Source organism: Megalobrama amblycephala, linkage group LG8, assembly GCF_018812025.1.
Source record: "Megalobrama amblycephala isolate DHTTF-2021 linkage group LG8, ASM1881202v1, whole genome shotgun sequence".
In the NCBI taxonomy this organism is placed as follows: Eukaryota; Metazoa; Chordata; class Actinopteri; order Cypriniformes; family Xenocyprididae; genus Megalobrama; species Megalobrama amblycephala.
In genome coordinates, this window is record NC_063051.1 from 16,912,014 (window position 1) to 16,938,003 (window position 25,990).

The 25,990-nt window shown below is 39.4% G+C and overlaps 1 protein-coding gene across 8 annotated transcripts; it reads left to right on the plus strand.

Annotated features, from left to right (window-relative positions):
* Positions 1-571: 571 nt before the first annotated feature.
* Positions 572-17,926, plus strand: cep63 (centrosomal protein 63). 8 transcript variants are annotated; one of them, XM_048199695.1, is made up of 16 exons: positions 572-728; positions 1,272-1,364; positions 1,519-1,696; positions 3,771-3,866; positions 4,924-5,019; positions 5,158-5,280; positions 5,420-5,533; positions 7,351-7,542; positions 9,748-9,893; positions 10,023-10,169; positions 10,276-10,378; positions 10,513-10,710; positions 10,893-10,997; positions 12,186-12,388; positions 14,496-14,817; positions 17,272-17,926. In XM_048199695.1, the coding sequence occupies exons 2-16, from the start codon at positions 1,324-1,326 to the stop codon at positions 17,446-17,448; spliced, it is 2,241 nt and encodes a 746-aa protein (XP_048055652.1). In that variant the 5' UTR covers positions 572-728; positions 1,272-1,323; the 3' UTR covers positions 17,449-17,926. The 8 variants fall into 8 exon arrangements, with proteins under 8 accessions (XP_048055652.1, XP_048055654.1, XP_048055656.1 ...); XM_048199697.1 differs by having other exon boundaries at positions 14,496-14,796; XM_048199699.1 differs by having other exon boundaries at positions 12,186-12,328.
* Positions 17,927-25,990: the final 8,064 nt, after the last annotated feature.

A 25,990-nucleotide genomic window follows, 5' to 3' on the forward strand; every position in this document is an offset into this window, starting at 1 on the left:
CAATTGTTTAAAAATTACTGTATTGCTTGCTTAAAATGAATCCAAAGTATGTTGGAAATGAACCTTTATTTAATGTTTAATAAATGAGCATTTATTAATAAGTTTAGACATTTATTAAATTGCTTATTAATAAATGTTCACATTTTGATTATTATTGTTGCCTCTAGTAATTATGTGTCTTATTTTTAATTTCCAACCTATTTTGGGTTCCCATTTCTCCCCACGGAGCGCGATTTCTACCGAGGGAGAACAACATACTAAATGAGATTATTATGAGAGTTAAAAGATCAACATTGTCTTTCTTTGTCATAATTGTGAATTTTTGTCGTAATTTCAAACTTTTATCTCAAAAGTAAATTATGACTAAGTACCACAGTTTCAACTTTTTGTCATAATTGACTTTTATGTCATATTTTCGACATTTTAGTGTCAGAATTTCGATTTAATATGTGATTAATTTCGACGTTTCATCTCATAAATATGTCAGAATTTCGACTCTATATGTCATGATTATGATTTAGAAAAGCATGATTTTTCCCTTTATGTTTCGGAAATGGGCTTCCATAGTACTCTGTGTACCACGTGACACAGTGCGGAAGCACAGACTGAGTGGCTGCACTGTCCTCTTGTGTTGTGATGTTCTTGGTTGTTGTGCGCTTTCAACTGTTGAGTTTCTGTCACCCCTACAACCCCAGCTGACAAACATGATGTCAAGTGCCCCTGGAATTGTAAGTGAGATTTGTAATTTCGGAAAATAAACGTTAACACTAATTTTATCTAGAGTTCAAAAGTCGTGGAGTACATTCAGTTTCTCTGCAAACATTGACCATTAAAACAATGCGCGAACTTTTTCTCCACGCTAACAGGCTAATGTTAGCCCAAGTAGTGATTTATTACTAACATACTAGTACATTAATAAGACCTGGTGTGCAAATATACCGAGAAATCAGTTATCAACGTGATTATATCACATTGTATAGTTATTCAGCTTCCAATAATAGCTCAGCACGTAATACCTCGTTATTATTGGAACACCACTGACTCATTCTATTTTTTGTTAACATGTTTTATCACTGAAATACTGTTTTGCCTGATTAGCGAAAGCCTGAAATCACATTATGTCAGAAAAGTTAATTCAATCAGATCACATATATGGCTATGGTATTTGTAGCACAGTTGCCCTTGGTAACTAACTATCCCTGATGCAGATATAATATTAGATGTGGTATTGTGATTTACACCCATCATCTCTCTTTTTCTCATACATACAGTACCGATTTTGATCATGTAATAACTATGTACATGGAAGATCACTGAGAAATAATGGAGGAATTTCTGAGCACGCTCCGTGATCATGATGTCAGGTAAATGGGAGAATCCAAATTCTGCTCAATCCACATATTATAAAAAAATATGCTGACTTGTGTTACACATTTTTATGTATGTAGGCATACAGCATTCACTATTTGTAGTATTTAGGTTATTTACACGCTATTCATCTCCTATTCTTCTCCTCAGCTCTGTCCTGTCATCCTGTGAGCCAGAATTACAGGAGTTGATGCGGCAGATTGACATCATGGTGGGGCACAAGCGGCGTGAGTGGGAAGCTGAGGTTCGAGCCATGGAGCTGCGTCTGCAGAATGCACAGGAGGAACTCCAGTCAGCCAGGGCTCTGCTCGAAAAGAGGAGCTCAGAGGTACTGTATCACACCTTGATCACCTTGCTATGTTTTATACTTGTGTCTGGAGCGTGAGGCTATTGTAAGTAGCAAATTTGTTACATTAAACCAAGTTTATCCAAACAATTTTTCAAGGGGGCCAGAATCAATGTATTGAACACACATGGGAGCCGGATAATATACACTACCACTCAAAAGTTTGGGATCGGTTAGATTTTTAAAGGTCCCGTTCTTCCTGATCCCATGTTTCAAACTTTAGTTAGTGTGTAATGTTGTTGTTAGGGTATAAATAAAATCTGTAAAATTTTAAAGCTCAAAGTTCAATGCCAAGCGAGATATTTTATTTAACAGAAGTCACCTACATCGAACGGCCAGTTTGGACTACATCCCTCTACTTCCTTCTTTAATGACGTCACTAAAACAGTTTTTTGACTAACCTCCGCCCACAGGAATACACAAGAGTTGCGTTTGTAGAGTGTGTTTGTCGCCATGTCGTCGAAACGCTGTTATTTTCATCCCGCAGTCCAATCACCAGGTCTGATTCCGGCTCAAATTGATAGGGTAAAATTAAAGACACGTTTACAATAACACTGAGCACATGCATCTCCACCATAGATCTCCACGTTATGGTAAGAGGCGTGACTTTTCCGGGCAAGATGCGCTCTCTCTATGGCTCTGGGTGCGCTCAGAGCTGTCGAATCACAACACAGGAACCGCTGGCACAATCAGAACTCGTTACGTATTTCTGAAGGAGGGACTTCATAGAACAAGGAAGTCATCTGCCCGTTTTTATGACAGTGGAAACAGCGGTATACAGATAAGTAAATTATGTGAAAAATACTGTGTTTTTTTACACGCGAAACATGAACACATGTTATATTGCACACTATAAACACAATCAAAGCTTCAAAAAAACACGAAAAACGGGACCTTTAATGTTTTTGAAGTTTCATCTGCTCACCAAGGCTGCATTTATTTAATTAAAAATACAGTAAAAACAGTAATATTGTGAAATATTATTACAATTTAAAATAACTCTTTTCTATTTGAATATATTGTACAAAGTAATTTATTCCTGTGATGCAAAGCTGAATTTTCAGCATCATTACTCCAGTCTTCAGGGTCCTTCAGAAATCATTCTAATATGCTGATTTGCTGCTCAATAAACATTTCTTATTATTACCAATGTTGAAAACAGTTTTTTTAGTACTTTTTTTCAGGATTCCTTGATGAATAGAAAGTTCAAAAGAACAGCATTTATCTGAAATACAAAGCTTCTGTAGCATTATACACTACCGTTCAAAAGTTTGGGGTCAGTAAGAATCTTTATTTTTATTTTTTTGAAAATAAATTAAAGAAATTAATACTTTTATTCAGCAAGGATGCATTAAATCGATCAAAAGTGGCAGTAAAGACATTTATAATGTTACAAAAGATTATATTTCAAATAAACGCTTCTTTTGAACTTTCTATTCATAAAAGAATAAAAAATATTGCACACAGATATTTTGTACAATTGTACACAACAAATGTTTCTTGAGCAGCAAATCAGCATATTAGAATGATTTCTGAAGGATCATGTGACACTGAAGACTGGAGTAATGATGCTGAAAATTCAGCTTTGCCATCACAGGAATAAATTGCATTTTAAAATATTTTATATAGTTATATTAAAGAGTAATAATATTTGCCCACAAGATATCCCACAATCCTGTTCGATTTCATGATGTTGTACTAAATGTACTATTTTGACCAACTTTTTCCACATTTGATGTCATTTGATGTCAAAGCCATTGCCTGATAGGGCAGGGAGGCAATGAGTCAGGCAAGCTTTTGTCACAGCCCAAAAGTCTTGAACTTTATAAGGCAACAGTTCGTTGGCTGATTCGTGGTTAGTACTATACTATATGAGACAAAGTATGTTCCGGACTGCATTCAAAACAATGAAACGTAATATCAGGCCACAAGTTATTTTTCAAAGACTAAAATGATTGTGATGGTTTTGTGTTACACTTTCAATGGTGAGATCTCTTTGTAAATATAATGGCTCAGCAAAATCGCATACGTCATGCTCTGCCTTCACCCCTGGCAGATGCTTAGGGTGAGAGAAGTGGTGATGTCCCTGCTGGAGTTCCAGGATGGTGGTTTCAGAATGTTGAAGTTGGTTGTGGAAAAGGGATTAGAGCAGGTGAACTGCATGAAGGCGTGGGTCTTCCTGCATGATTATTGACTGCTAGACTAGACCAGACTGGGTGCTTGAGCATTACTAGCATTAACTATGTGACCTATTAGTTCATTCAGCATTGTTAGTAAAGAAACATTGATTGTTTTGATTGGATCTGTACTGCTATGTTGCATTACATTTTTCTGATCAGATATAATCATGATCATGATACCATTACTATAATATTGTTAGAATGTAATATAGGCAGTATTCTGTTATAAAATGTTTTTATTTTTCATTTTTAAAGGTATTTTATTATATTTTAGTTTTTTTAGATCAAGTAGACATAACACATATCTGACTGAAATGCATATAACTGCATGCAAACTTTTTTGCTTTGAATCAACATTGTATTAAATTTAAATTGTCATATTACATTATATTATAATAATGATAATTAATATGAATGCTATTATAATTTATTAATTAACCAAAAGTAAATGTAAAGTAAAAATAAAGAAACATTAAATTAATTTTATAAAGACTATTTTTACAATCATAATGTTTACTTTAGAATTTGAAAAATCTAAAATAATGAAACTTTGTTGTATATAATCATGATCATGACCATTACCATAAAATTGTGTGTAATATAGGGGAAAGCAGCATTCTGTTATAATAGCAGTATTCTGTTATTATAAAGAAACATTATGACGAAAAATGATTTTTTAAAAAACAAAAATTTGTGACAGTAACCATAATGGCTTGAGTTCTGCTGTCATTAAAAAAATGAGATAACAAATGCTACATGAAGTTCATATACATTTTTCACTAAAATTGGTATGCTAATAATATAATTTGCAATGAAAAATATTTTATTTAAAAAAATAAAACTAAAAGCATTTTGACTAGTGGTCTCAGACCCTGGCATGTACATGCATGTTAACTGCATTGTTATGCATTATAGGCTTTAATAACAAAGTCACTGGCCATCTTTCATTGTAAGATCATAGTCCACTAGGTGTCATGTTTGAGCTGCAGTTCACTCTGGCTCTGACTAGCATGATCTTATGTTTTTCAGATCCTGGTGCTCGGGAAACAACTAGAAGAAATGCAAGCTGGAAAACAAGAGCTGGTTGTAAAGTATGAAGAACAGCTGCAGCACGTAAAAGATGAGGTAAAATTTTAGCTGAAGCTATTGTGGTACATATTATTGTTACACAACCAGTATTCATCTCAAACATGCAGTATGACCTGATTCTGAAAAAATATTTATTTTTTATCAGTATAGTTAACAATTACCTCCTTTCAACAGTTGTCTAAATTGAAACGCAGCTATGAAAAGCTACAGCGTAAACATCTGAAGGAAGCGCGAGAAGGAGCTCTGAGCAGAGAGGAGGACAGGACTGAGATGTCCCGCCTCAATAGTAAGATGGAGGTACAGAGACTGACTAAATATAAAGTGAACTTCATTGTTTATATCAGAATCATTCAATAGTTTTAGTTCAATAATTTAATAATGTTTATTTAACTTTTTTTCTTTTTCTTTCTTTCTTTCTTTCTTTCTTTGAATGCAGGAGTTTCGTCAGCGTTCAGCAGAGTGGGAACAGCAGCGACTGCAGTATCAGAGACAAGTGACCTCACTGGAGGAGCAAAGGAAGAAGCTGGCTGAACAGTTTGCCCTCATTCAGGTAGACTTTATTTGAAATCGAAATTTATTCTAGGTTTGATAATTGAGTAAACATGACATTTTAGAATGGTTTAGTGGTTGAGGTTGCTGGTACAAGAACCCACGAATGAGCTATGAGCTCAACACTGTTCTTATGAGGATTAATAAGTTGATCTAATATGTGTTATTGTAATATAGGTGGTTGGCATTCAGGGGGTTGCGTTAAACTGTTAGTTCACCCAAAAATGAAAGTTTCATTCATCTTCGGAACACAAAGTAAGATATTTTTGAGTCCGAGAGATTTCTGAAGCACACTTAGGCAGCGTCATTGATGCTGTTGACATTGTAAACACAGTGCAGCGCTTCTGGGTTCTATGTCAGAACGCAGACTCATTATTGGCCAGCTCCTGTGTCAGCATCACAGACATGCGTCGTGCTGTGCCCGTGTACATCGTTGGCCAATACTGAGTTGCCGTAAGAAAAGCTGGACTGTGTTTACTACGTCAACAGCATAGGACACTGACAGGGAAGAGAAGAACATGTTGAATAAAGTCCTTACTTTTGTTTTGTTTTTGCGCACAAAAAGTATTCTCATCACTTTATAACATTAAGGTTGAACGTGGACACATTCATGCCTATGTGTGGTTCAGAAACCCTTGGATTTTATCAAAAATATCTTAATTTGTGTTCCGAAGATGAACGAAGGTCTTACGGGTTTGGAACGACATGAGGGTGAGTACTTAATGACAATTTTATTTTTGGGTGAACTAGATTTTCCTCATACCTTCATGAAAGAACTTTTTCTGTCAGTATTGTTAATCACACCTCATCCTCAATTGTTCTCACAAGTGCTGTCCCACAGGGCTCCATTTTGGGCCCCCAGTTTTTCTCTTTGTGTATGCTTCCTCTAGAAGTGCAGTGTCGCTTTTCATTGTTATGCTGACGATACACTTCTGTACCTTCCTGCCAGATCAAATGATTGTTGTTCCAGCAGTAATCTCACAATCTCGCTTAAATAGTGAATACACAGTAACAGTTAAATATATATGTTTCATTATTTCATTGTATATTGAATTATATTTAATAAGACATTTTTACAAATGTTATTTATATTATATGTATAATTATTGTTTTTATTAATAGTAAATGGTGGCCCCCCTGCAATTTCAGTGGATCACGGCCCACAGTTTGAAAACCACTATCCTAAAGCTTAATGAGGAAGAAAGGTCATTGCATTTGGTTCTTCATTGTGTATCGCAGGTATCAAAAATCATTTAGGTACTCTGTCTTTAACCTTGCTCAGTAGAGTTAAGAACTTGAGTGTCTTTTAATTCTGATTTATTGAATAAGCTAATAAATGTCATGGTTCATCTCGGGTCCATTGCCAAATTAAAGCAGTTCTTCTCAAGAAGGATTTGAAAATAGTGATTCATGCTCTTATTACATTCCAGCTGGATTATTGCAAAGCCTTGTATGTGGGTTTGTCATCTATTATTTCACATTTGCAATGAATTAGTTAAAAATGCTTCAGCAAAACTTCTAATTGGTACCAGGGAAAGAGAACATATCAGCCCTGTTCTCACTTCCAGTTACTCACAGAGCAAGTGCTGTATGTTTACAAGGTCTTGCACAGTCACCCCAAAGTACGTTGCTGATCTCCTTCAACCACACTCTATATCTATATTCGTATGTTTTATAATGTTGTACTAGTCTGGTAAGTTTATTTTATTTTGTTTTCATTTTCTTAACTGTACAGAACTGGTACAATGGTACAACATTTGTTGTTTTTAAAAGTGCTTGAACTTAATAATAATGTGTGTGAAATTTTGTGTGTCCCAGTCTCAAGGTGTAGGTCGGTCACAGGAGCAGGGGGAACTGCAGCGATTGCGCTCTCAGCTGCAGAGGGCTCAGGACAGCCTACATGCACAAGAACTGGAACTGGAGAGACTTCGGCTGCTCCAGGATGAGCTGGGAGACTCCATCAAGGAACAGCAGGTCAGCTGCCCCGCTGCAGCCCACATACGGGGACAGGTAGATCCAGATCCACAAGAAAAGTAGAGGTAGAAATGGCCTTTAGAATGTAGTATATGGAGTGTAGTGTGGCTTGAGTAGCATAGCAATAGGAAGAATAGGTATATGCCTTTGTATCCTCCTGGTGAGTTCCTGCTTAAGACCTTAAAGGGTTAACTCAACCACATGTCATGGTTTATTCATCCTCATGTTATTCCAAAACCAATAAGACTTTTGCTAAAGATATTTTTAATATTCTTTAATATCATAATTTTTGTCCATCCATTAAGAGTCCATGAAACCAACATTTTCAAACTTAAAAAAAAGTATATAAAGATATTGTAAAAGAAATCCATATGAATCGAATGGTCTAAGTTTTCTGAAGATACACAAATATGATGAACAGATTCAATTTAGGCTTTTATGCACATATAAACATTGATCAATGCATGTACATAGAGCACATCAAATATGGTCAAAGAAAGCTTAAACATGCTTGCTTGATGCACAAGAACCAATGAGGTTTACTATATTTGATGTGTTCGATGTTTACATTTGAATAAAAGCCTAAATTAAATTTGTTCATCATATTAAGCAGTTGTACCTCTTTAGAAGACTTGTATTAAACTGCTCTTTTCATATGGATTACTTTTACCATGTCTTTATAAACTTTTTGAAGCTTGAAAAATTTCCAAAATAATTAAAGCTGCAAGCAGCGATGAAAGGGCCCTCGCACCAGGGCTCACCGCCACCCGTTGGCATCAGGAAAACAGTGAACAGTGGGTGACATGAATGCAAGTGAGTAAATACAGGAGAAATATAGCCAAGTCATTTCAAAGTGCCACACTTCCTGCTACCAACAGGTGGCGCTTTGACCGTAATCAAATATTGCCATGTAGATGTCCTCAGGCCAGGACTATTATCAAACGTGAAGTTTGGAGCAGATCGGACATTGTATGCTTGAGTTACAACAGCTTCAACATTCATGGCGAAACATCAAAATTTGTCAGGCTACCACGGACACGCCCTTCAGCGAAAACTCAAGATCTTTGCAATTAAATGTCGCTAAGGCCTTAAGATTAGACTAACCATATATGATGTTGTTATTATTAAATGTCTATGAGGAGTTAATCACAGTGTAAAACATGACATTTCCTGTTGCTGGCAGGTGGCGCTATGACTGTAACTGAATATTGTTATGAAGATGTCTTTAGGCCAGGTCTCTAATAAAACATGTGAAGTTTGGGGCAGATCCAACATCGTATGCCTGAGATACAACAACTTCCTGTTTCATGGCAAAACATCGAATTTTGGCAGGCCGCTACGGCCACACCCTTCTGCGAAAACTCTAGATCTTCACAATTTAACGTCATAAAGGTCTTTAGATTAGACTGACCAAATATGATGTTGATCTGATTAAAGCTCTAGGAGGAGTTTGTTAAAGTACAACGTCTGGAAATGGCAAAAACTGCACAAATTTTGCAAAGAAAATTCAAAATATCTCACTTCCTGTTGGGTTTACAAACTTTGCACCCAGGGGCTTTTTTGTAGGTATTGGGCTGTTACATCTGTCTACCGAATTTCATAACTGTACGTTAGCACGAAGGGCACTTAATTGAAATTTTGTAGGTGGCGCTATCGAGCCATTTTGCCACACCTAATTCTGGAACCCATATCAGATGTAAATTTTCACCACTTCTGACGCGTGTGCAAAGTTTCATGAGTTTTTGAGAACGTTTAGGCCCTCAAAAATGCGATTCATTTTGGAGAAGAAGAATAATTGGCTGAGCAATTCCAATAGGGTCCTCACACCATCGGTGCTCGGGCCCTAATTATGAATTGGACTGATCAGGTTCTTGAGTTCAGCTCACTGATTCAGTCTTACAGTGTCAGCAGTTTTACAGTTAACAGCTGATTGGAGGGGAAGGTTATCAGTGGGTAATCTTAAATTTTGGGTTGTTTTTCACACATGACTTCAGACTTCTGTTATATAGTGCACAAGTTGTGTGGATCACTTCTTTGATAGATTTATGGTGCTTTTCTTTTAATATTTTGAAAGCTCATAAAGCACATCTCTCAAATATGATCATTCGAACATGACTTGAAGGCAGCATTAAATGCTGGTTTAATAGCTAAAGCATCGCTATTATTGTAAAGTATACAAGAAAATGTGGTTTTAAATCAAATATGTGATAGTTGGAATAATGGTAAAGCTATTCTCTGCAGGTTTTAAATGAAGAGCGAGAGGAACTGAAGGCCACACTGAATGCTCAGGATCAGTTTGTACGTAGCTCAGGAGTCCAGCAGCAGCAGTTACGCCGGGAAGTGTCCCGACTAAACCAAACTCTGCAAGCCAAAGAGCAAGTCATAAGGTATGTTATCATCATTTCAATTTTCCTTGTTCCATGTCGGATTTATCATTTAACAACAGTAAAGTAACTTGTTAGGTATCAAGCTCAGTATGCAACCATGCTTTACAAATCACTTATCTCTTTGTTTAGGTCTCTAGAGGAATGTTTATCATCACACGGTTCATCTCCAAGTTTGGTCTCCCTTAGACAAGATCTAGAGAAAGCCACAGCCAAGCTGAACAGTTCCCAGACCTGTGAGAGCCACTTGAAAGCTGAGGTTATCAGACTCCGAGACAAGTGAGATGTTTTTAAAAAGTCTCTTCATGAGAATATACAACAGCGACAACTAACAATTAAAAGCTCATTCTGGAATATAAACCTTGAACTCCATTTTTTTTGTCAGGTTGGAGAGCATGCGAAAGCATAAAGCAGAGATGAGCAGACGAGAAAATGAGTGGAAACAGATGGAGGAGGAACACTCGCGATGTACAGCTGAAATCAAACGTGTATGTTTTTACAGTTAACACACTGAGCTGTCTCATTCAGAGCAAGAGAAATTATTGTGAAAGATTTATTAATGAGTACAAATTACTGACAACCATATACAGTTAAATTCATCTTTGTCTCTTTGTGCCTGTAGTTACGTGAAGAGCTTGAGAGGGCCGAACAGACTCGCTGTGGAGAGTTGGAGGGAATGAGGAAGGAGGTGTCTCAGTTAACCAGCGAACTTCATCAACGTGACATCACCATCGCCACACTCACTGGCTCCGCCTCTAGTATCGAGCGACAGCTTCGGTCAGAAGTGGAGCGAGCAGAGCGCCGGGCATCAGAACTCAAGGTTCACCAAAACACACTCCCAAATTGTCCGGATTAGGCAGATGCCACCAAGTAACACCAAATAAAAAACAAAAACGTGCTATACATGACCCTATAAGAAAAGACCTGTGACAACCTGTTGAGAAGTTACAAGATTATTATTTCATGCATAAACTGATTGTGTTTTCCTGTTGGTTTTTCTAGGTGACACAGGTCCAGCTTGAAACTCTTAAGCTTGAGAATCAGCATCTAAATGATCTTCTTGAGAGAGTCGAGTCAAGATCGTCTAAGGTTTCCATTCTTTGCTCAGTAAACCTTCATTTTACTTATAAAGTGTTCATGTTTAAGTTATGTTTTGGGCTTTATTAAAAGTGTAGTACGTGATTTCTGAGAAACACTGAAATCGACACTCATTACCCAAAAGAAACACACCCCTTATTGCTCCGCCCCCAACATACCAGACAGGCTATGCAACACAGGTAACGACTAACAGCTGGCGTATCAGACAGCTTGTGCAAGTATGGATGAATCAGCTGTGAATCAACAATAACAACAACAGCAGCATATCTTGGTTCCATGAAGCATAGCACAATCAATGTTACTCATGTATCGAGCAGAAACGAAGCAACCTTGGCATCCGTTTTCAGGCCTTCCCACTCTAATGTTTCTCCAGCACTGAAAAGCTTTTCCAATAGTGAAATAGCTTTTTTTTATTATTATTAATTGATTTTTTATTCAGCAGGCTGCTGTTAAATGCTCACAAAAGAAATGAGTTTTCAGCAGTTTTTTTGTGTGTTTTTTTGTTTTTTTTTGAAAATGGTCAGGGACTCGGATGTCCAGATAGGGTTGGGAAGCTCATTCCACCAGCAAGGAACAGTGAACGGAAACGTTCTTGATTTTGTGCCTCTCTGTGATGGTACAATGAGGCGCCGCTCACTTACAGACCAGAGGCTCCTTAAGGGCACATAGACCTGTAAGAGAGAATGGCGATTGGAGGGTGTGGAGCTCGTGGCCATCCTGTAGGCAAGCACTACCTTGAACTTCAGGATGAACTTTAAGTTATGCGTTATTAATGTAATTACATACTGTGAATGGGTATGGTTTATTCCATATAAAGATGACTTTCGAAAAAGTCAGTTCTCAACCATTTTGAACTGAAGGCAGCCTAGTGTTCAACACAATATTTGACACATGATATGAGATTTATTTATTTATTTAATGCTTTAAACACATGGTTTCCAGAGCCCTCTTGAAAGTTTGCTGAGGCCCCCTGATTGAGAACCACTTTTCTAAGTAATTCATAGCAAGTTTAACTTTGTTATAACTTTATAACCGTGCCTTGCCTCATTGATTTTTCTTTTTTTTACAACTGAGGGATAATGAATTTATGATGCAATTCAGATTATTTGTTTACATTTCTATTTTCTATTTCTGTTTTGCATTCTTTCAATTTTTCAAATCATTGTTGCTCACATTTTCTCTTTGTTTCTCTGTAAGAGGGGTGACGGAGAGCTGGCGAGTCTTAGAGACAGCTACGTGTCATCTCTGAACAGCTTGGAGGAGGAGAACAAGCGGCTGAGGCTGGAAATGACTGAGTTACGAGCTCGCATGGAGGCCAACAACCAAACCTGGCAGGACAAGTACGAGAGAGCTTTGCTACAAAATCATAACAAGAACCATTCGCACAATGCCCAGAACAGGTACACAGTACTTCCAAATAAGCAAAAAATGTTCACTCATCTAAATGCATACAATCTGAGAACTCCAAAAATCTAGGACCGCATTGACAATTTGGGATTTTCTTTCTTTGTCGGTTACTCCAATGGGGGAAAAAGAAATACATAAAAAAATACAATCATGTCAGGCAGGAAAGTGAATATACACAGTAAAATAGGGAATCAGGGGAGGTTATTAACATAGTGCCAAAAAAGTTTTCCATATCGGCCAAAAGTCATTTTGATTTGTATCATAAGTGAGTTTCTCGAGTGGGAGTAATGCAGATATTTGAGACATACACATTTTGAAAGAAGGTACTTGAGGGGATGACCACAGTAACAATATAAATTTTTTTGCCATATAAACCAAAATAAAAACAGGTGTTTAGCATGAGAGTCAAACATTGTCTCCACTCCCATAGATAACCGATACAATTCCAAAGAGAAACAAAATTGCAACTTAAAGGTGCTCTAAGTGATGTCATGTGTTTTTAGGCCAAAACATTTTTTGTCACATACAGCAAACATCTCCTCACTATCCGCTAGCTGCCTGTCCCCTGAACACACTGTAAAAAAAAAAACACGGTCTCTGTAGTCGCCACAAGCTGCGAAAACAGCAATAAAAACAAACTGGTGCAGCCTGGACCATGAAACATAATAAACATGCTCCAGCCAATAACCGACAAGAATGATTTTAAATGCGCGTTCATGACTGTTTCAGGAAGCACGGAGGGGAGGGGGAGGGGGAGGAGGAGGAGGAGGGAGGGTCTAGCTAGCCTCTGTTTTGTTTGACAACACTTCGAACGTCAACAGGAAGTTACTCCACCCAGGATCACTTGGAGCACCTTTAAGCTCTTGTAAGAAGTTAGGTATTTTGGTCCAAAAGCAGCGAATAAATGTTCCCCTGTGTTTTTTACCATTAAAACAGAGACCAGATGAGTATCTGTAAATCATCTTTAGACGTAATGGTGTGAGATAGATTCTTTTAATGAATTTATTATTACGTTCGTGAGCACCCAATGAAGTACACTTAAAATACAAATTGTTACCTATGGCAGACCAATCTGCATTATCAATTCCATGACCTAAATCCTTTTCCCAAACACTCTTTAAATTCTGTAAAGAGGAAGTACATGTGTCAGACAAAGCATAATATATAACAGATATTAAGCCCTTGAAAAAATTGTTTGTCACAATCTGTTCAATGCCAGCAAGTTCAGATCTCAGTTTGCCATTACCAGACACGGGTTTTATAAAGTGACGCAACTGAAGATATTTGAAAAAAATAGATTGTGGTATGTTATATAGGTACGATACTTGTTGGAAAGATTTTAATGTATTATCTAAAAAAAAAAAACAAGATATTTTTGAGATCCCTAATCTGAATCAGGCTGAAGGACAGGCTCAAAGAGGAAAATCCTGGTTAAAAGTAATAGAAGATAGCAAGGAAAGATTGGCTGGAATTTTAAGATATGTTCTGACATCTCTCCATGCCAAAAGATTATTTGAAATAATAAAGTTTGTTGAAATGCATTTGAGTTTTTTAATATTTATAATGAAAAGCAGAAATTTTATTGGAAGGGGAGTACAAGTCATTACTTCCATGTTAAGCCACATGGAGTCAGTCCTTTCATTATACCAACTGACCATGTGCTTCCCCTGTGCTGACCAATAATAAAATTGAAAGTTTGCATTTATTTTTTCAAAAATACAGTGAAACTGTAAATTTTGAAATATTAATAAAAAAGAAATGTTTTCTATTTAAATATGTATTTAAATGTAAATTATTCCCGTGATTGCAAAGTTAAATTTTCAGCAGCCATTACTCCAATAATCGGTATCGTGATTCTTCAAAAATCTTTATAAGTGATAATAACAAGTGATTCTTGCACACCAAAATAGAATATTAGAATTACCAATGTTGAAAACGGTTAAAATAGAAACATATTTTGTAACATTATAAATGTCTTTGTTGTCATTTTTGATTGATTTAATGTGTCCTTGCTGAATAAAAGTATTTATTTATTTATTTATAGTGTATAAAGGTAGTGTATATAAGTGTATTATGTAGTTTTGTTATTTGCTGTCATAGATTTGATGAGGATGTACAGCGCAGACACCAGGAGGAGCTGCAGGCCATGGAGACTCGGATGCAGGAAAGAGCCTTGCAATACGAGGACCAAATACAGACGCTCCTTAAACAGCTTGAGAACCTGACACGAACTTCCCCTCATCGTCCCGATGGCCAATCACAAGAAGCCAGGATTGCTGTGTCTCCAGTCCACTCATCTGCATCATCTGCCTCATCATCATCTTCAACTCGTAAAGCTCACAGGATGGCAGCTCTGCTCAGTGCAGCGGTTAATGGAGTAGACGCTCAAGCTTCCAGCTCGGTAGACACTTTTCTGCCTTTGGTCAGTAATAGAGAAATGGGACAGTGACATGATGCTCATTTTTGTCCCCATCTATTAATTTATTCAAAAATATATTAAAAATGCAATTCATACACACAGTGAATGTAATACACCTCTGCTATGAGGAGCATGTTTTTAAATTTTACATTAAAATTCATTTGGTATGATTTATGGGTCATGACAGGGGTGTCCAAACTTGGTCCTGGAGGGCCACTGTCCTGCAGAGTTTAGCTCCAATCCCAATTAAACACACCTGAACCAGCTAATCAAGGTCTAATTAGGCATACTAGAAACTTCCAGGCAGGTGTGTTGAGGCAAGATGGAGCTAAACTCTGCAGGACGGTGGCCTTCTTGGACCGAATTTGGACACCCCTGGGTCATAATGTCAAAATGTCAGGGTGATACAACTGTCCTGATATCATAATGAAGAAAAAAAGAATGAAATTCTTGAAAAGAAAACCTTATTGAGTCATTTGAAATAGTCATTTATTATTTCTTTGGGGAAAAATGTAAAAATCTACTTCATATTAAATAAAATAAATCTACTTATTCATATTTTAAAACCATGCAAAATCGATGTCATGTGGTTCAACCAAAAATAAAAGATCTGATAAGGACCCAAAAGAAAAAAAAAAAAAACCTTCTAGACCATCATGACTATGTGTTGAGCTTATCAAAATATAAGATAATTTGACAAATTAATGACAAGCCATGGTTAATTGAGGTTGTAAAAAATCATGTGGTGCGACTACCCAAAACGTAGATATATTTATAAATTAATAATTCATGATAAATAGTTTCTACCTCAAGAAATATGGACAGTTGCAAGAAAAAGTATGTGAACCACTTGCAGAATCTGTGAAAATGTGCAAAATTTTAACAATATAAGAGAGATCATACAAAGTGCATGTTATTTTTTATTTAGTACTCTCCTGAGTAAGATATTTTACATAAAAGATGTTTACATATAATCCACAAGACAAAAAAATAGCTGAATTTATTAAATTAACCCAGTTCAAAAGTTTGTGAACCATTAATTCTTAAAACTGTGTGTCGTTACCTGGATGATGTATGACTGTTTTTATGTTTTGTGATGGTTGTTCATGAGTCCCTTGTTTATTCTGAGCAGTTAAACTGAGCTCTGTTCTTCAGAAAAAAATCTCCAGGTCCCAAAAATTCTTCAGTTTTCCAGCATCTTTTGCATATTTGAACCCTTAACAACAGTGACTGAATGATTTTGAGATCCGTCTTTTCACATGGAGGACAACTGAGGGACTCAAACACAGCTATTAAAAAAGGTTCAAACATTCACTGATGCTACAGAAGGAAACACGATGCATTAAGAGCCGGGGGGTGAAAACTTTTGAACAGGATGAAGATGTCCAAATTTTTCTTATTTTGCTTGAATATCATTTTATTTCATTTAGTACTGCCCTTCGGAAGCAACAGAAAATACTTGCATGTTTCCCAGAAGACAAATTAAATACAATTTACCTTGATCTTCAAATTCCAAATGTTTTTACCCCCCGACTCTTAATGCATCGTGTTTCCTTCTGTAGCATCAGTGAATGTTTGAACCTTTTTTAATAGTTGCGTTTGATTCCCTCAGTTGTCCTCAGTGTGAAAAGACGGATCTCAAAATCATTCAGTCACTGCTGGAAAGGGTTCAAATATGCAAAAGATGGTGAAAAACTGAAGAATCTGCAAGACCTGGAGAGTTTTTCTGAAGAACAGAGCTCAGTTTAACTGCTCAGAACAAACAAGAGACTTGTTCCATCACAAAACAAAAAAACAGTCGTAGATCATCCAGGTAACCACGCACAGTATTAGGAACCAATGGGGTTACTTATGAATGGGGTTATTTTAATAAATTCAGCTATTTTTTTTTGTCTTGTGGATTATATGTAAACATCTTTTATGTAAAATATCTTACTCAGGACAGTACCAAATAAAAATAATATGCATTTTGTACTATCTCCCTTATTTTGTTAAAATTATTAACATTTTCACAGATTCTGCAAGTGGTTCTTGAAACTGTATAAAAACTTGTTTAAAAAATGAAAAATGTTTTTTAAAACCACATAAATCAAGCATAAATTCTAACAGTACATTTTTAAGACCTTGGAACATATTTTAAAACATTTTTAATAGGTTTTTCTTCCTTGTGGACAGAGCCGACGCCAGGTCACGTACCGGCCCTGTTTGTGTACAGCATTATTTGCCACTGACCCATATACACAAATCTGAAATCTTTTTCTGCCATGCCTCTTTACATTCACTTAAGACAAGCCAACTGTGTAATACCTCACCAAGAGTGGAGATACTATACGTAATGATGTTATACGTGGTGAAGAATTTTGTTGCTTATTTTGACATATTGCTTTTTTAAAAATGTTTGCATCACAGTAGCACTGCATAGCATCCTTAATGGTCAATTCCTCCCTCCTCCTCTAGGACTCCACTGGATCTCCAAATGGCTCGGTGACAAAACGGTATCTAGAGGAGGAAACGCTACGGTCTCAAGAGCTGCTTCAGAGACTGGAAACCCACATTCAGAGCATGAAGCAGGAAAACGCCAACACTGTCTGCAAATACCTGGGCAAGGACTGTAGCCCCCAAAACGATCACTGAGTCAAGAGTGCCTTGACCTGTACCTGTCTACATTTCATGAAGACCTCTCTGTATGGCTATTTTTATTTGAGAAGGAGAATAGGCAGCTAGTTGGGATTCATTGTTGCTGCAAGATGATTGGACAAGACCCTTGTTACACCAGGGCAGCTCTACAAAAATATGACACCAAAGCAGTGCCAAACAACTTTTGTCCCAAAAGTGCTTAATACCTCCAAATTTATCGCACCAGTGAAGGAATGACCACATACACACTCCCTTTTTCAGTGTACCTTGAACTTTGACCTTTCATATGGCCTCTTGCATCTGTCATCATCATCTGTTTGAGCACTTTAAACTGTACTGTTTTTGCTTTTCTTGCTTTCATTTTATTATATAATCAATATTTATATACAGTATCTTTTTTTTTTTTGTAAACCTACTGACATGATTGTGAAGAATGTGTGTTTTAAGGGTTGAATTAAACAAGCTTGTTTTCATAGCCTTGTTTGTTATGGGAGTGGATGAGTTCATGTGAATGTTTTTATTTCTTCGTCACTTTGTGTTTCAGGCAAAAGGCTGTTTGGACATGTGATGGGATCAGATACATTCTCTGGGGTCGTATCCTTTAGCAGTGTTGCACAGTGGAGATGTAAAGTTGACGTCAAACACACAAGCTTTCTCTCAAGTCTCCACCTCTGTTTAGTGGCCTATAACAGGCCGCTGTAATGATTTAGTAAAGTTTCACCCCAAGAATGCACAGACTGTGCCAGGCTTGACAGCTTACAGCACACACACATAGTCACAAATACAAACTACAGCAAACACACACATTCGACATGAGAAAGCTCATGGAATGTTAATGTCATCCATGTGGGATCCTGCACATGGAAATAGCCAAAGGCTGTTAATGAGCACAGAGGGGAAAGACTCATATTTTACCAACGGAGTGATCCTGAGTGGGAGACATGCTCCCTCGCTTTGAGAAATGGGGGGAATAGGAATATCCTAAATCTAATTTGTTTTGGAATGTGTCTTTTTTCCCCTCTCTCTCTTCTCTCTTTCTCCTTCTTCCCTTCCTCAGCTTAGCAAGTGCTGGAAATATGCTTTGCCGGGCTCCGTTCCAGCGGTTTTGCTATCGGAATTCCGTAACCCTGGATACCAGGCCTGCAAAGCTCAACAAACAGCGCTGAGGAATTTGGCAGTGTGGAAGTTTACTCTTTTGCTTGCAGAGGAAAAGCATTTTTTATTTGCAAGGATCTTATGAATCCTGAGGGCCTGGACAAAGTCAAGGGCAAACTGAGATTAATCAACACTTGACTTGCTTGAATGGTTGAACTGGGACCAAGAATGTTCCTGATAATTTTGTTTTCAACTATTAAAACAGTTACTTTAAAAGGTCAAAACTTTTAGAATTTAATACTTTTTATTTTTATTTTTGCATGATATTCATCACTTTTTGGCAATGTAAGTTGGAAATCAGCCAGTAAAGTGAGACTAGCTTCAAACCTAAATGCATAGTTTACACCAAAATAAAAATTCTGTCATCTGTATGTTTTTCAATGGAATACAAAGGATATTTGGAAAAAAAAATTCTCAGTATATTTTTGTCCATACAGTTAATGTCTATGGAGTTTAATGTTGTTTAGACCCCCAATGTTCTGAAGTTCATACAGGTTTGGAACGTCATGAGGGTGAGTAAAGATGAAAGAATTTTTACTGGGAAACTGAAAAGTTAATATTCCTAATTGAGATTGAGCAAACGAACTTAATCTTAATTTTTTATATAGATTGTGGCATCCAGGATAAGCACAAGTACCTCTTTAATGAACAATACAATCCGCTCGTCTACACTTCGGTTGTAAACAAACGCAGCGTCAGCTCACGTGTGAATTCGCTCCCGCGGATACGTCATAATGCGACAGGAAGCTCACGCTCCAGACTGCCATGAACGCGCTCAGGACCGTTTGCAGAGGTTGTGGATTAATAATGTTCAGTTTCTTGGACAGAGACCGATCATTTCGCTTCACAAGACATCAATGTATCGTCGGGATCCACGGTAATTAATTTTGTTTTTCTGTAACTTATATGTTTTATGTTGTTTTTTTACTCTCAAAGTGACGGTAGCCATTGACTTGCAATAAATGAATCACTAAGGACCACGGTTTCAGCTAAACATCTTTACATTTCTACTGAAGAAAAAAAGACACCTATGGCCTGAGGGTGAGTAAATTCAGACATATATTATATTACATTTACAACCCAATAGAGGGCGCAAGCACGATTCTCAATGTATTTACCATGGTATTTACTCACTGTAACGTTTGTAATAAATATTTTTTTACAAGCAGTTAGTTAAAATGGTAGTATTTTATTTTACAGTGTTCTTGTTATACATGTTACTTTTACACTTAATAACAGAAAACTATACATAATTATAAGCAACTTACCCAGAATAAACCAAATTCTAACCTTAATCCTATAGTTACTTAGTACTTATATATTACACTGTAACAACGACACTAAAATATAGGTAAAAATAATATTAAATTGTATTTTGAAACTCAGTTTAACACCAGACCCCCCAAACCTCCCACACTGGTATTAAGATTTTGTATGTAACATCTTCTTGATGTTCCTTTGGATTCACAGTAATACTTTAAAACTAAACTGGTATTAATCTCTTTTGTTCTTTTGCACGAGACCATAGTAATGGCCATGATCCAGAGTGAAGTGACTGTTTCAGTTGTAACTCATGGAACCAGGTGACTAGTGGTTCAATCTATTTCTTTAAATAACAAGAACACTAACATTTTCCATCAAGCACTTTCAAAATGACACTGACTCACAAACTCAGAAACCTGCTTGAAGTAAACAAAGTATCCACAATTCATTCTAGCAGTGCAAAAAAAACCCCACATAATCTTCTCGGATTACGTTTTAAAGTTCACTCAAAAAATGAGAATTATTTCTTCATTTACTCCCACTCATGTCATTCCAAACCTGTATGACATTATTTCCTCTGCAGAACACAGAAGAAGAAATTCCAGAGAATGTTTTTTGCTCATACAATGAAACTCACTGGGGTCCAAAACATAATTAATCCTCATTTATATCCATTCTATAAAAACACACACAGAGAGACATTTTTCAAAATAACACTTTCTGTGTTCCACAGAAGGAAAAAAAAAACTGCTTTAAGGTTTGGAAAGCCATGAGAGTGATTGAATACATTTTTGCCTGAACTATCCCTTTAACAGCAGCATATGGTTATGAAGAACATTTACATGAAACAATGCTCTGTTGAGCAATAAGATAGAGATGTCATGAATGTTCCAAACAATTGCATGTTCTACAAAGCTATTGAACCAGTTGAAGTCATGTGGCCTCAGAAGCAGAAGTATCACAAACATGACCTGACCCTCAGGAAGAAAATGTTCCATTACATAGCTTCCAAACGACAAACATGTGCAAATGAGAGGTGTAACCATAGGCTTGTAAAACTGCAAAGGTGAAGTCATGGCTGGCCTTTAAAATGCACATAGCATAATGCCAGAGAATGTTTCAGTTGAAGTACTGCAGCCAAAGCAAACAGACAAACATCACTGACCATGTGCTTGCAGCATCTCCACTTAAAGTGTTTAGAACTGTGACGTCTTTATCTCATTCCTGAATGTAGCTTGCTTGCATATCTGAGCTTCTAATGTGACTGTAACAGGTGTATGTGTTGTATCTTTACACATACGCCACATTCCGTACATTTAGTGTAATAAATAGCTTCTTTAAAAGAGTGAAATGCCATTTCTGTATGCACAGGATTTGGTGTTGCATTGCATGTGAAGCTACCTGATACTGAGTTCAGTACCACTCACTATATATAAATGCGATAGAATATATGCATTATATATATATATATATATATATATATATATATATATATATATATATATATATATATACACACACACTCTCTGGCGACTATTACGTACATTTCTTAGAGATTTTGGTCCATATTGACATGATAGTCACAGTTGCTGCAGATTTGTCGGCTCACATCCATGATGTGAATCGTCTCGGTTATGTATATAACCTTAGTTCCCTGAATAGGGAACAAGACGCTGCGTAGTCGCTATGGGAATGCCTCTGCGTGATGTTGTCATGAAGCACGTATGAAATCTGTCCAATCAGGAGACGGTACGTCATAGCCTGGTGACGTCACTGACCAGGAACTATAAAGCCGGTCCAAACACACTCACATTCAGCTTCTGAAATACTGAAGCAAGTGGGAGTGGGCATGCTGGGAGTATGGCATGGCAACGCAGCGTCTCGTTCCCTATTCAGGGAACTAAGGTTATATACATAACTGAGACGTTCCCTTTCAAGGGAACTAGCGCTGCATAGTTGCTATGGGAACGACAATACCAACTTCGCCATATGAGCAAGTGACCGTACGTGTGTAGCCGAGGCACACGTTACAGAAGCACCTGCACCCCTGGAGTGGAGCCGAGGTCTAGTTCATAGAACCTCATGAAAGTATGTGGTGATGACCATCCTGCCGCATCACAAATGTCAGATAGGGAAACCCTAATGCTCGAATGCTTTTACATTCCCAGGCGCAAATTCTAAGCACAATGGAGAAACCTCTCTCAAAACCTCTCTCAATTCTCTTGAGAGATGAAATGGTTAATAGAAACACTGTTTAAAGTGTTAGAAACTTCTCTGGCACCTCTTCGAGGGGCTCGAAGGATGCCATAGACAGGCCTTGTAATACAATGGCCAAATCCCAAGCTGGTACTCTCGTGCGTACTGCAGGTCTGAACCTCAAAGTGCCACGAAGGAAACGAGATGGGTGTCTCCCCAGAGATACTCCACTGAAAGGAGCGTGGTAAGCAGCTAAGGCTGCCACGTACACTTTTAGTGTAGAGGGGGATAACCCTGAAAAAAATCTTTCCTGCAGGAAATCCAGAACTGCGCTGACTGGGCAGTTAACAGGATCCCATTGGTGATTTACACACCAAGAAGTGAATAATCTCCACTTCAAGGCATACAGTTTCCTCGTGGCGAGAGCTCTGGACTGGAGTATGGTCTCAACAACCTTGATTGAGAGGCCGGAATCTATGAGCTGTGCCCCCCCCCCAGAGGCCACGCCCACACCATCCATAACTCTGGGTGGGGGTGCAATATCAGACCGCTCGCCTGAGAGAGAAGGTCCCTCCTGATCGGAATCTCCATAGGAGACCCGTCGAGAAGGGATACCAGGTCAGAGAACCATACTCGGGCCGGCCAGAACGGGGCTACTAATAACAGACGTGCCCCGTCCCGGCGTACTCTCTCCAGAACTCCCGGGAGCAGTGCAACCGGGGGAAATGCGTACTGCGGTAGCCTCAGCCACGGCTGTACTATAGTATCCAGCCCAAGAGGTGCTGGGCTTGACATTGAGAACCACAGTGGACAGTGAGTCGTCTCTCGAGACGCAAACAGATCCACTTTGCCTTTGCCGTAGTTCTCCCATAACAGCTTCACCACCTCGGGGTGAAGTCTCCATTCCCCGGGCCTCAGCCCCTGCCTCGTCAGGATGTCTGCTCCCACATTCAGGTACCCTGGGATGTAAACTGCTCTAAGGGAGAGTAGTTTCCTTTGGGACCACAGGAGGATCTGATTCGCCAATTTGTAAAGTGGGCGTGATCACCTCTGTGTTGTCTGATCGAACTAACACATGATGATCCCTGAGGTCTGGAAGGAAGTATTTCAGAGCTAGAAATACCGCCATCATCTCCAGGCAATTTATGTGCCACGAAAGATGATGGTCCTGCCAAAGACGCTGAGTTGAGCGACCACTCATGATCGCCCCCCAGCCCGCGAGGGATGCATCCGTTGTTAGCCTGACGCGACGACTGATAAGCCCCAACGCAGGTCCCTGGGACAGAAACCAAGGTTGCTTCCATATGTTTAGAGCACGTAAGCATCGCCACGTGACTCTGATCATGCAAAAAAGATTCCCCCTCGGTGAGAACCCCTTGGTTTTGAGCCACCACTGTAGTGGTCTCATGTTCAGCTGGCCAAAAGGTATCACGTTGGACGCTGCTGCCATAAGACCTAACAGTCTCTGAAACTATTTGACAGTGAGTGACTGGCCTAGCTTTATGTCTGAGGCAGTCGATAGAATTGATGTTATGCGTGCCGGAGATAGACGGGCCCGCATAATCATCGAATCCCATACCACGCCTAGATAAGTGGTCCTCTGAGCTGGAGAAAGCACACTTTTCTTTGCGTTTAGTCTCAACCCCAACCTTCTCATATGAGTGAGAACAACATCTCGATGTTGAACCGCCATCTGCTCTGATTGAGCCAGAATCAACCAATCGTCTATGTAGTTCAGTATGCAGATGCCCTGCATACGCAAGGGCGCCAGAGCCGCATCTACACATTTGGTGAAGGTTTGAGGTGACAGTGCTAGGCCGAAGGGAAGAACCCTGTATTGGTAAGCTTCGCCCCCGAAAGCAAACCTTAGGAACTTCCTGTGTTGCGGAAGGATTGATACATGAATGCATCCTTTAGATCTATCGTGACAAACCAGTCTTCGGATCTGATTTGTGACACGATGTGTTTGACTGTCAGCATTTTGAACCTGAGTTTTGCTACTGTCTAGTTCAGCTGACGAATATCTAAAATCGGACGCAACCCTCTGTCTTTCTTTGGCACAATGAAATAGCGGCTGTAAAACCCTGACTCTCTGCTGGGAGAAGGAACCCTTTCTATAGCCTCCTTTCGCAAGAGAGTCTCTACTTCTTGTGCCATCACCAGAGCCTGCTCGGGGCCCACCACTGTGGGTAGGACCCCATTGAATCGGGGTGGGCGTGTTCGAAACTGAATCGCATACCCTTTTTCTATCGTGTGCAGGACCCACTGAGATACTTTTGACAGATTTTTCCACTCTGACAAAAAATCTACTAAGGGAACCAGCCTCTCGAGGCTGGTCTCTGGTGAAATATGGGCAGCCAGCACAGTGCCCTGAAGCGGAGCCCCGGCAGGGAACAACTGAACTGACTGCAGAGAAAACGCGCCACCCTCGGGTGACACGCAAGAAACTACTGCGCCCCGGCTTGCTGGTGGGGTTAGCAGAGTGCCTCCCTGAGGGCACTGAAGATTCACGGGCACCGTTGGAAGAGGTGAACACCGTTTGTCTCCAGAGGGGACCACTCTCAGGATCCTGACGCTCTTGACATCAGGATTTCTTTGCCGAAGCCCGCTTAGCAGCAATGACAGCCCTTATCTCTGTCCTTGATGTCAGACAGATTTAGCCATAGATGGTGCTCCGTGGCCACCAGGGCTGCCATAGAGCGGCCGATGGATTTGGCTGTCTCCTTGGTGGCACGGAGCGCTAAATCTGATGACTGGCGGAGCTCATGGATGAAATCCACCCCCACTTCATCACTATCGCCCAAGTCCTTCAGCAGGTCAGCTTGGTATGCTTGTATAATTGCCATGGTGTGCAAGCATGCCGCAGCCTGACCTGCTGCCGAGTACGCTTTGCCCACTAGCGCTGAGGTGGTTTTCAGCGGCTTAGTGGGCAACGTCGGGGCTTTAAGAGACGATGCCGCCTGCGGAGAGAGATGGCTCGCAAGCGTCTCTTCCACTCTTGGCATCGCTCCATACCCGTGTTTTCTCATACCAACCACGTTATTGTAGGTGGAGGTTTGAGGGGTGAAAACACGGGATGACACCGGTCTCTTCCACAATCTCGACACCACAGTGTGGAGATCGGGAAAAAATGGCAGCGCCCGATGTGGAGGTTGAGCAGACCTAGATGGCAGGAAGCGCTCATCAAGCTTGCTTTTGGACTGCTGCTCTTGCTTCTTGGCTGGCCAGTCAATGTTAAGCTTGGCGACAGCACAAGTAAGCACCTCCATGAGCTCCTCGCTCGCGGGAGAGGGAAGTGGTAAGTCTTCGGTCTCTCCCGTTGCCACACTAACAACATCCAGCTCCTCAGAACTGGACGCCATTAGAGTGACGGTGTCAACCGGAGCGGAAGAAACTGCAACGCGTGCTTCCTGCCTCCGAATTGACACACCAGATGCAGCAGGTGAGGGCAGAGATAAGGCTGGGCCTGACTCTAACCCCGCTGCTACATCCATCTGCGATCCCCAAGACATAAGACGCCGCCCTGCCTCAGCAGAAGCGGGGCCCGAGCCCTGGGGAGCGTGAACCGAGCCACTCTCCTCGAAGAGGGCTCGGCGGGAGCGTAGCGTCCTCAGTGGAAACTGCTCACAATGCACGCAGGCAGCCCCCTCGAGAGCTGCACTCCCAAACAGTCAACACAAAGGTCGTGAGTATCCCCATCCTTAATGAAACAAGGGCAGGGATGAACACACTTCCTAAACTGCTGCTGTTCACTCGCCATAATACCAGTGATAATATTGATGGTAGACAGACAAAAATAAATAAGACAGACAAGATCACACGTAGTGCTTGCTGAAGACACAGAAGCTGAATGTGAGTGTGTTTGGGCCTGGTCAGTGACGTCACCCGCCTCTGACGTACCGTCTCCTGATTGAACATATTTCAT